An 11617-nucleotide genomic window follows, 5' to 3' on the forward strand; every position below is an offset into this window, starting at 1 on the left:
CCATTTATTTTTTATTTAATTAAATTTGTCCAAAATCCACATTCATTGTTTCTTTGTTAGTTTAACTTAGTTTTTAGTTTTATTAGTTTAATTTGTGTTAATTAGCATCCCTTCTAAACCCCATAATAGAACGATCCCTATTTACTCGTACCACGATTGCATAATATACAAGGTTTAATTTGTGTATTAGTTTCTACCACATCAATTGACCACAAATCAAAACTAAAATGACTCTTGGTATATATATATAGGAAGTCTTTAAGGTTCCATTTTTTTTTTTTTCCTAAAAATGAGAATTAGTTATTGGGCCCACACCACTTCGAACTTTAATGGTCAAATCGGTCTATTTTCAAGTTGCACCTCATAGATCATCTTTGCAAAATATTAGCCAAATTAGAAATATTTGAGGCATCTAATTGGAACATTTTGTTCTCTAAGAAACAATAAAATTTCAATGTGATAATTATATAGGCAAATAGTTTCAAATTAAATTGAATTTTTGCAAGAATGACTTATGATTATGAATTGAGACTTACAAAATAGACAGTTCGGAACATTGAAATTCGACGTGGAGTGGGCCTACAACTAGTGCCCATTTTCCCCCCAAAATGGGATTCCCAAGAGCTTTTAAGACCAACTCCAAAGGAGATTGTTTTTTTAATAGGGGCACCCACAGAGGTGTGCCCCTCCAAAAATAGACGCAAGCCACTTATAACAATGAGCATATTGTCTTTAATAAAAGGCGAAAGAATAGTTTGCTTTGTGCTCAACACATGGCTCTGTGTCCAACGGTGATGTCAAATATGACAAATAAGACTAAAAACATTCAGGTGTTCCCTAATGCAGATGTCATATATATTAAGGCGGTTGAGTCATTTGACTTCTTACTTTCTAGTTATCTTTTTTTACAAAACAAAGAAAGAGTCAAAATATATTTAATTTAATTTTTTAATACAGGGATCCCATTGACAATAAATTGAATTAAAACTTAAATCAGTTTTAATTATTTCTTACTAATTAATGTAATTATAGGGCCTAATATAATAATAAAATAAATATTTTACACATCGAAGATTTAATATTTGTTCTCAATTTACCACATAAGCTGTTAAATAAAATTTTGACATATTATATTTGATATCTAGCTAAAAGATGCAAAGATGTTATTTTTACTATCTATTTGTATCATCTTTATAATAAAGAAGAAAACCACGTGCATTGGTGGACTCTACCTTTAGTAGAAAAATGTGATGATACAATTAGATAATAAGTGTAGTAGTACTACTCTTAAAATGCTCTAAAGTTGATTTGAAATGGGCATGTAGCTGGGTATTAGCAGGCCTTCGTAATTCATAATTCATAAGTATTTCATAAATTATGAGCTGGAACGGTTGAACCCTCTATCACAAGTAACCAATCCCAATCTCAAACCTCCAAATTTGGTAATTTGATCTGGTCTTTGATGACCCCCGTCTCATTATCTCTGTGCTTTTTGTCTGGAACAAGCAAAAAACTAAGCCAGCCAGTCAGAGTCCTAGTCCTGTACTCCTACTCCTTGTCCAGTCCAGTCTCCAGTCCAGTCCAGCTGCTTGCCAACTCCTTGCTGCTGCTCGTACAATCCCACACTCTCTCACACGCATCTCAGTTTCTGCACGACACAACACTCACACCCTTCCCCTGACAACTGCTGTCACCCACGTAATTTATCCCCACCTGCTCTCTCTGTCTCTCTCACAATTTTATTTATTTATCTTTTTTTTATAGAAAAAAAAGAGGAGAAAAAGAGCTAGCCTCTCCGTTTCTTTTTCTTTTCTTTTGGCCTGAATATTTGTAAAGTGAGAGAGAAGAGAGAGAAAGGGTAAAGGGTGGTGAAAGACTGAAAAAGAAAAAGGGAGAGGGACTGAAAACTCTGAAAGAACAGAGAGAGAGAGAGAGTGGGAAGAGAGTGTTTGTTAATGTGAAGAATCATGTTCATCATCATCTCTAAATTCCAATTCTACCTCCATTGATAATACTCCATAATATAATAATGCTTCCTCTCAAGCTCTTGATCTTCTTTCTCTCTTCTTGCTCCCTCTGCCTCTCCTACGAGCCTCGCAACCATGAAGGTAAAACACCCTCTTCCCACCACCTTCGTTTTGTTGCCTTATTTTAAATGTATTAAAAAAAGGATTCGGAATTTGATTTTTCTTCTTGTTTTGGGATCGGGGTTTTTTATTTAATTTAATTTCTAATTTGAAAATTTTGAAAACATGGTTGCAGTGGAGGCTTTGATAAGCTTAAGGGTAGGTTTGAATGATCCGCATGGGGTGTTAAACAACTGGGATGAGGACTCAGTGGACCCTTGTAGCTGGGCTATGATCACCTGCTCCCCTGATAATCTCGTCATTGGCCTGTAACTCGCTAAATCATTTCTCTTTTTCTTCTAATTTTATTTATTTTAATGGGTTATTGGTTGTGTTATTTGATTTTGTTTGTACTTTGTAGGGGAGCTCCAAGTCAGTCTCTCTCTGGAACTCTGTCTGGGGCTATTGCAAATCTCACTAATCTTCGACAAGTGTAACTTCTTTGATTCACCTCTTTCCATTTTCTCCTCTTTTTATTTTAATTTTCTTCTGTTCTGAGCGCGCGCGCGCACATATATATATATATTATTCATTTGTTATTTTAATTTTTGACTGTGGCAATTGAAGGTTGCTGCAGAACAACAATATATGTGGGAAACTTCCCTCAGAGCTGGGTACGCTGCCCAAGCTTCAAACCTTGGATCTCTCCAACAACCGATTTTCGGGTCTTGTCCCCGACTCTCTGGCTCACTTGAACACTCTCCAATACCTGTAAGTTTTGATTAATTAGTGTTAATTCATGTCTTAATTTGTTGTTAAGTGAAATGGAGTTGTCTTGTTTAGCATTAGCAACCTCCAATGTTGTTGTTTTTGTCGTGTGTCGTGTAATGAGAGCAGGAGGCTGAACAACAATAGCTTGTCTGGGCCTTTTCCCGTGTCTTTAGCCAAAATCCCCGGCCTTGCTTTCTTGTGAGTATTATTATTACTGTGTTTGTTTGTTTGTTTGTTTGTTTTTTAATTTTAAGTCGTCTTTGGTTCTTGAAAATTGGAACATGTTTACAACATGTTGAGTAATTTCTGAATATCTGATGAATGGGTGTTTGTTCTTGTGTTTACTATAAATTGGGTCATCAGGGACTTGTCTTATAACAATCTCAGTGGTCCAATACCCAAATTCCCAGCCAGAACTTTTAAGTATGCCTTCTATCTCTCTCTCTCTCTCTCTCTCTGGTCCTTGTTTTATTCTTATTCTTTGTGCTTTACTGATTTGTTTTGCATTTTTATACACTAGTGTTGTGGGGAATCCGCTAATTTGCGCAAGCAGCTCCACTGAAGGATGCTCTGGATCAGCTACCCCCGTCCCTCTTTCATTATCTCTCAAAACATCACCTAGTAAACCCATTTAACTTTCCTTTTTTACGCTATACAACCCATATGTATATATGTGTGCGTGCTCCCGCACGCATATATATATCGTTGTCTCTGATTGTTCCCTTTTTACTCTTGTAAGGAAAACATAACTCCAAGACTGTAGCAATTGCACTCGGGTTCAGCCTCAGTTGTGTGCTTGTCATAGTCTTATTGCTTGGAATGCTCTGGCACAGGAAGAATCAAAAAACCCAATCCATTTTGAACATCAATGGTCAGTAACATCATATGATCCCAGTTAATTAATCAACAATGTAAAAAATGAAAATAGATAACTTATTTCAAATGGATTCTTATGGATTCTTACCTTTACTGCAGACATTCAAGAAGAGGGGATTGTGAGCTTGGGCAACCTCAGAAGCTTTACTTTCAAACAACTTCAACTCGCAACAGACAATTTTAGCTCCAAACACATACTTGGGGCTGGAGGTTTTGGCAATGTCTACAAGGGAAAGCTACCAGATGGGACTATGGTGGCAGTGAAACGTCTCAAGGATGTCACAGGAACAGCTGGGGAATCACAATTTCGGACTGAATTGGAGATGATAAGCCTAGCAGTGCATCGCAATTTGCTTCGGCTGATTGGATTTTGTGCTACCTTTAGCGAGAGGCTTCTGGTGTACCCTTACATGTCTAATGGCAGTGTAGCCGCCAGGCTCAGAGGTTGGAAGCCCTGTGACCTACTTTTAAGATTTTTCTTGGTTACTTTGATTTCCTTCATAAGTTGCCGGTGTACTTGGGTTTTCGCCTTAAATACGTTCATTAATTGGATTATTGGGATTATGTGTGGATGGTACTGTCAACTTTAGATACATTTAAAACTTGGTGAAATCTGAAATTTCCGAGTCGGTCTGAGAGAGAATGATTACATTTGCCGCATGATTATTCATACTGTGTAAATTGTTCGAAGACTTCTTAAAATGTTTCTTGTTTGAGAAAGGGGCTGTACATCAAATTTAATTTAGTAGAATGAAGCCAAAAGCCACCATCCACCTTAATGAAGTCCTGATAAATTATTCTGTTCACAACAGGAAAACCAGCACTAGACTGGAACACAAGGAAGAGGATTGCAATTGGAGCTGCAAGAGGCCTTCTGTATCTACACGAGCAATGCGATCCAAAGATTATACACAGGGATGTAAAGGCTGCAAATGTGCTCCTGGATGACTACTGTGAGGCTATTGTTGGCGATTTTGGTCTTGCGAAGCTCCTTGACCATGCTGACTCTCATGTCACCACTGCTGTTCGTGGCACTGTTGGGCATATTGCACCTGAATACCTTTCCACTGGTCAATCATCTGAAAAAACTGATGTTTTTGGATTTGGAATTCTCTTGATAGAGCTCATAACTGGAATGAGAGCTCTTGAGTTTGGGAAAACAGTTAATCAGAAAGGAGCCATTCTTGAGTGGGTAAGTTTTTCTGTTACTTAGATGGGCTATATAGACGTTTTCTGCATTCCTCATTTGTTTTTATTAGTTACATTTATCGATTTGGTGTCCCAAATCACATAGTGAGAGATGGATAAGCAGTTTCATACCATCCTGTGCCGTTATACTTCAAAGAAACAAGTGTTATCAATGTTGCTCGAGCCAACTATTTGAAGGCCCTTAATGGTTGAATGTTTAGAGCTAATGAGAACATTTTATATCCATGCTACTGGTCACAGGTGAAGAAAATACAGCAAGAAAAGAAGGTGGAAATTTTGGTAGACAGAGAGCTGGGAAACAATTACGACCAGATTGAGGTGGGGGAAATGCTGCAAGTGGCTCTCCTGTGCACTCAGTACCTACCAGCCCACCGCCCCAAGATGTCAGAAGTGGTGAGGATGCTCGAAGGCGATGGGCTAGCGGAGAAGTGGGCAGCATCACATAATCAAAGTAATTCCAGCATGGATCTCTTTCAGAGTCACAACTGTAACAAAAGCAGCACTCACGCTGATGGCATTCATTCAAAACACGATGGAAATGAACGAGATCGCAGAAGCATGTTCAGCGCTTGGATAGACGAGGATGAGGATGAGCATTCTTTGGATTCCTATGCCATGGAACTCTCTGGTCCAAGATAGAAGAAACAATATACAGTTTTTTTTAGTTTTTTTTTTGTTTCATGCATTCTTTAAAACTAAAATAGCTGGTTCTGTCCGTGTGAGACCAACTTTCTAACTCTAGCTGTGAGTTCTGTAAATATGCCGTTTTATTGCTGGATTTTTCTTCAATTTGTCCGGAAAATGGAGGGCTGGGATCCGTAGATGCAAATCTAACGGTTGTAAAAGTCTGGAAAGTTGAATGGTGGTAAAAACCATTAACCGGCTTATAGCAAGTTGAAATGGGGCCCAATTTGTTCAAGTCACCAATCTTTATTAATTAATGAAATCTTCTTTGTCAATCAAACCAAAAAAGATAAAAAGATAATTTAATCTTCTACCACACAAAAGAAAAATGATGGGAAATAATGTAATTTTACAGGTTTAAATTTTTACATTTTTTTCTCGAAACCTCACTTACAGGTGATGTTAAAATCTCTAATATTTAACAAGGAAAAAAAACCAAAAACAAAAACCCCCACTCCCCAACGTTCTCTCTCTCTCTCTCTCTCTCTCTCTCTCTCATTTTCTAAAAAAATGTGTTCATACATACAAAATGTATAAATAAATGGTATTAAAAAATTAAAAAAAAGAGCATTTTTTCTCACGATTGTCCAAAGAGTATGCTCATTATATACCTAATCATTTATCACATGTCATTTTTTTTTAGGGTAAATTATATTTTACCCTCTCTGGTTTGGGGTCGATTTCAATTCCTTAAAACATCTTTAAAACATTTCACTTTCATACCTCGAGTACTATTTTATTTCAGTTTCATACATCCGTTAGAAAATCTGTTAAATAAACCATTAAGTGATGACGTGGCAAATAAGAGGTCCATATTTATACTGACGTGACTGCTACATTTATGCTGCGTGGCTAAACACTTAATAAAAATTTTCAAATAATTAATTAAAAAAAGCAAAAAAAAAAAAAAAAAAAAACCAAAACCCAGTTTGTCTTCCCCACTCTCTCTCGAACCCCAAACCGCCCAAAATCCCTAGTTCTTGACCTTCAACCACTACAAGAATCTCATCCCGATTATCCACTCCCAAGCTCCCCAAACAACCATTTTTCACCACACCACCTCTCTCTCTCTCTCTCTCTCTCTCTCTCTCAAGCCACTGCCATTATTCATTTCATCAACCCAAAAGACGAGCCACCCCCACCTCACCACTCGAACAGATGCAGGCACCCACCCACCCATTTTATCTCAACCCAAAACCAAAGCCTCTCCTAACCCACCCCAGAATCCAATAGTTTCAAGGAATTGTAGAACCTCACAATTTCAAAAACCAAAAACCCACTTCAAATTTCAATCTTCTCTCTCTTCGTCTTCTGGGTTTTTTTTTTAATCAATTCTCTCTTCCTCTTCTGGGTTTTGCGGCAGAGGATGGTGGGTTTGCGCCTGACGGGAAGAAAAGTGCAGGGACTCGGCATCATACACCGCTGCTGCCCTCCCATTTTCTTTCGGGGAAGGATGGACAGAAAGCTTTGAGGAGTCCATATATGCCTCTGCGCCTGCAAAAAGAAAAAGTGAAGGAAGATACAGCAGCTACCAAAGCCAAGGCAAAAGGGTTTTGCTTGTTGGACTTTAGAAATTTGGATTTAGGGTGGGGAAAGATGGTAGAAAACCACACGGCAGCCGTGCGGGGGAGGGGGCGATGGTGGTTTGGACGGGGAATGTTTTTGGAGGCGCAGTGGGGAGGGAAATGGTTGCAGGTGATGAGGGATGAGGGAAGGGGTGGGTGATGGGGGATGGGGGAAGGGGTGGGTGATGCGGGGTGAGAGGGTGGGCACAGGTGGGGATTCTGGGGAAGGAGATCTGGGTTTTTTTTTTTTTTTTTTTCTTTTAACATTTCTTTAAATAATTATTTTAATATTTTATTAAATGTTTTGCCACGTAGCACAAATGTGGCAGCTACGTCAGCTCTTAACAGACCAATGGATGGAAAATATAACGGATGTATTATATTGAAATAAAATAGTACTTGAGCTATGAAAGTGAAATGTTTTAAAGATATTGTAAGGAATTGAAATCGACCCCAAATCTGAGGGGGTAAAATGTAATTTACCACTTTAGTTAATTTTTACATTAAGTTTGCTTTTTGAATTTTGAAAAAAAATAACTATAGTTAAGTAAAAAGATGCGTGGGAACATTTTTGCTCACTACCATAATTATAGGGTATGCTCACCATACACCTAATCACTCGGCATGTGTCATTTTACTTATGACACACCCCGACCCAGAAAGTCCACTTGGACCCTGAATCGAGTTGTGCTGGCCGACACCTGGTAGGTGACGAAGCCATAAAATGTGATGTGTATAAAAAGTGAATGAATTTGAATCCAAAAGTGTCTAAATACCAGAGTGCGCTACGAGTGGGAGCGAACTCATTTCACGTGCGATGTCAGAGCATAAGGTATAGTAATGTGGGTAAGAATCATACCCTAAAAAATATCCATCAATACTAAGATTCGCCACAGATTCTTGTCCATACAAACTCAGCAGCTAAAACCTGGAGGGCACCAAACAGAAGGTGTGAGTAAGCAATAAAACCAAGCTTCCCAAAGTTACTACCTTTCTAAAAGTAATGCCCCTAAAAGTAAAACCCGTATCGTTTTCCATAAGACAGTACAACATATATACATATATCCAAACCATACTCGGAAATGACCAAAACCACGGTTTGCCATCAAATCCACCATACATTAATAAGTAGGCCAAATGAACTAAATCCATACAAAGTGATATATCAGTCAGAGTCATCTAAAATGACATGTACAACTTATTCGTATCTCATCAATCATGACTAGCATATAAGTCGGAGTCACCTATAATGACCTGTACGACTTATCCATATCTCGTCAATCCTGGCTACCATATAAGTCGGAGTCACCTATAGTGACTTGTACGACTTATCCATATCTCATCAATCCTAGCTAGCCCATAGCTTAATAAGTATACCTGCACATGAGTCGGAACCACCTAAGGTGGTCTGTATGACAGGACTGGGTGTAAATAAATACGCTCGAGTGCTATGATCATGTGAACACTGGGCGAATAATCGCGGGTCACCTACAAGTTGGAACCACCTAAGGTAGTCTGTACGACAGGACTGTGCACCTACCTTGGATCCAAGGTGAGCATAAGGTGCGGGAGGTGAACATCACGTGAAGGACTGTGCCTTGGCCACGGGCGGGAGCACTAACACCGGGGTGCAGGTTTATGAGTTCTCAACGCATCTCAATATAACATATGCAACTCATGGCAACCAGTACAATAGTATCGTAGTTGCCTAACTCATAACTGTAGTCATGCTATAACGTAATCGATTCAACTAGTACCATAAACTCACCTGAACTTACCTGGGTGTCCTGAGTTCACCTTTGCACTTGAAAGCATTCCCAATAATTATGTGCAAGTAATATACATATGGATATATCATGATGCAATCTACTACTCAACCATGTCGTAGCATTTTCAATTATAAACAATATGGTGTGAAGTGTACAATCAGTAACGCCCTACTCCCAAACTACTTATTTTCAGGGATAATTATCCATGACAACCCAATTAACTCTAATTTAACTAACTAATTCACAAAACTAAAACTTGTCTTTACCAATTTCCTTCGCATTACTCAATTTCCCAAGCAAGGCTTTTGTCTCAAATATTTTATGGCTGCATCTAACGTCTCGTTAGACTGCCTACGTACCCTAAATAGGGATCAAGCCATTCGTAGTTCATATAGGTACTTCAAGCATTCACAATAATTATACGAAGGTAATATACCTAATCAATTTAAAAGTGTCGATAGAACTCTCAATAATATGCACAATAAAAAGGAAAAGATCCACTCACCTGGAGTCCACGCTATACTTCTCTAGCACGCGCATCGAGGTGTCCTGAATGATCGGTCCTTGTGGCCAATTATCAAATCACATCTCAGAACTCTTATCCGTAGAATACGCAATTCACATAAAACACAACCTCAACGATATTCTGAAATAGTTTGATACTCATTGACCACAAGTCAACCGTCGATCAAAGATCGACGGTAGGGTTTACAACCCTGTATAACTTGACCCGAAAGATCCGCATATCAGATTTTCAATCCACAACTCCCAACGATCCACAATATGTTTCTAGAATAACATATTAAAATTTCATTACGATCCAACGGTCAGATCTCCGCCAATTGCCTAAAACAAGTGGCCGTGAACATTTATTTTATTAACTTACAAGTTCAATTCAGGAAGATCCGTAAGTCGGATTCCCGATCCGTAAATTCCTATGATCTATAAATATTACGTATTATAATGTATCCAATTTTGGTGACGATCCAACGGTCGGATCATCAATTCACATTTTTATCAAGTAACGTATCATAACGAATTTAGGTTCCAACGATCAACCTACGTCATTCAAATGACAAAACTGAATTCAAAACATTTGACATAGCCTAAAAATAGCATTGCCGGCTCACTGGCCACGCGCCGCCGCGGGTGGCGGTCGGCCTCCCCGACTCGCCGGAAAATCCAACTATTTCCAAAAATTCTCAAACTTCACAGAAATGAAGATCTCAGTGAGTGGAGTAACTTTTATACCTGCTACGAAGTCCAAAAGTGGACGGAAGATGGTCAATTTTGCCCACGAAGCCGGCGGGTGCCTAAAACTTCCCGACGTCGATTCGTCGTCTACGGTGGTCCAACGAGGTCAAGGTTGGTTGGGTTTTGCACCTGGGATGATGGGCTACAAAGCCCAAGTGGTGGCATCGGCCATTGCTTTGCCGATTTGCCGAAAAATCGAGAAGGGTGGCCGGAGCACCATTGATTTTCGTCAACTTTCGTGGCCTCAAACTTCCACATCCCATGGTTAATCAAGGTGGTTCTTGGGTGGGTTTTGTAGAGGGGAATGAGAGCTTCAAGATGGTGGTGGTGACATCGAAAAACTCCACCGGAGTTGGCCGGAATCGGCCTTGGAAAATGGGCACCCGCGGTGGGTGCAGGTGGAAGAAAACCCATTTCCTTTTTTTTTTTTTTTTTTTTTCTTTTCTCCCTCCATTTCTGATTGGGCTTCCCTCACAAAGTGGGGATTTAATTTAAATAAACACTAACCTTGAATAACCAATTTCGAACGTCCGTAACTATACCTCTATAATCCAGACTCCCAAACGGCTTTCGCCTATACGTTCGTACCAATGAGTACTACGAGGATATGCTAAAAGAATAAGTCCCACATCTTTCAAGTCGATGGTCAACGGAAGTCAAAGTCCTTGCCTCTAGGGCAATTTCGTAAATTCACGCTTTTAAAATAAAATAAAAACGTAATATTTGGAACGGGTTGTCACAATCTACCCACCTTAAGAAAATTTCGTCTTCGAAATTTAAAATCATAAGTCCAAAGTAGAATACTCAAAATTAAAGAGATATATGTATGTAAATACATACACGAGGAAGACGCAAAGTGATAGCGACTACCTAAAAGAGGATGACATTCCGTCATGATTGGAGTGTAGTGACTCTTCTTTCATGCCTCCAAATTCCTACTTTCCTTCTCTTTTACATAAACGTGTTTAAAGCATAACGCATTTCGAAATTTAGCATGTAGTATTTTTGGGTCAAGCCTAAACAACAATTAACGAATTAAATAAGTAAATACAAATATTAACGTAGAATAATCTACTTGTTTATTTGCTTAACAACCCAACGAATAAGCTATTAATATTACGGTATGCACCCCACAAAATCAACAATTCACTGTTGTCTTGATAAGCAAGTAGCAATTCTCGAGGGTGCAATATTACCATCTTGCCCCTCAATGGGAAATACACATACCAGCCTCGATCGTACTCATTCACTACCTTCTAAGGCAACATCGTCAATAACATAAATTTTCTACGTCACAATCTCAATCAAATATTTGTTCGCAATAATCTGTTGTAAATCACAAGCTGCACATACAATATTTGTATTATATTTTAAAGGATACCATACTCCTAAACAGGAATGTAACCGTAGTTACCCATAATTC

The 11617-nt window shown here is 38.8% G+C and overlaps 1 protein-coding gene and 1 non-coding gene across 2 annotated transcripts; one reads left to right on the forward strand and one right to left on the reverse strand.

The window, feature by feature from the left end:
- Positions 1 to 665: 665 nt before the first annotated feature.
- On the reverse strand, positions 666 to 779 carry LOC125470916. The gene has a single exon (XR_007253285.1). It is a non-coding gene; the product is annotated as a U5 spliceosomal RNA (small nuclear RNA).
- A 1038-nt stretch (positions 780 to 1817) lies between these two features.
- On the forward strand, positions 1818 to 5711 carry LOC103937687 (probable LRR receptor-like serine/threonine-protein kinase At2g23950). Its single transcript, XM_009347628.3, has 11 exons — positions 1818 to 2108; positions 2263 to 2395; positions 2488 to 2559; positions 2694 to 2837; positions 2964 to 3035; positions 3201 to 3260; positions 3358 to 3458; positions 3577 to 3708; positions 3813 to 4157; positions 4526 to 4905; positions 5163 to 5711. Exons 1-11 carry the CDS (start codon positions 2030 to 2032, stop codon positions 5559 to 5561), a joined length of 1917 nt encoding a protein of 638 aa, XP_009345903.1. The 5' UTR covers positions 1818 to 2029; the 3' UTR covers positions 5562 to 5711.
- Positions 5712 to 11617: the final 5906 nt, after the last annotated feature.

The sequence above is a fragment of a genome, unplaced genomic scaffold (genome assembly GCF_019419815.1).
Source record: "Pyrus x bretschneideri cultivar Hongxiangsu unplaced genomic scaffold, Pyrus_bretschneideri_v1 Contig54, whole genome shotgun sequence".
NCBI classification, from domain to species: domain Eukaryota; kingdom Viridiplantae; phylum Streptophyta; class Magnoliopsida; order Rosales; family Rosaceae; genus Pyrus; species Pyrus x bretschneideri.

Bases quoted from the DNA above. Each gene is read 5' to 3' on its own strand.
- LOC103937687 (XM_009347628.3), top strand. From the start codon at position 2,030: ATGCTTCCTCTCAAGCTCTTGATCTTCTTTCTCTCTTCTTGCTCCCTC. The intron at 2,396-2,487 runs GTAACTCGCTAA...TGTACTTTGTAG, and splicing joins GATAATCTCGTCATTGGCCT to GGGAGCTCCAAGTCAGTCTC. The intron at 4,906-5,162 runs GTAAGTTTTTCT...TACTGGTCACAG, and splicing joins AAGGAGCCATTCTTGAGTGG to GTGAAGAAAATACAGCAAGA.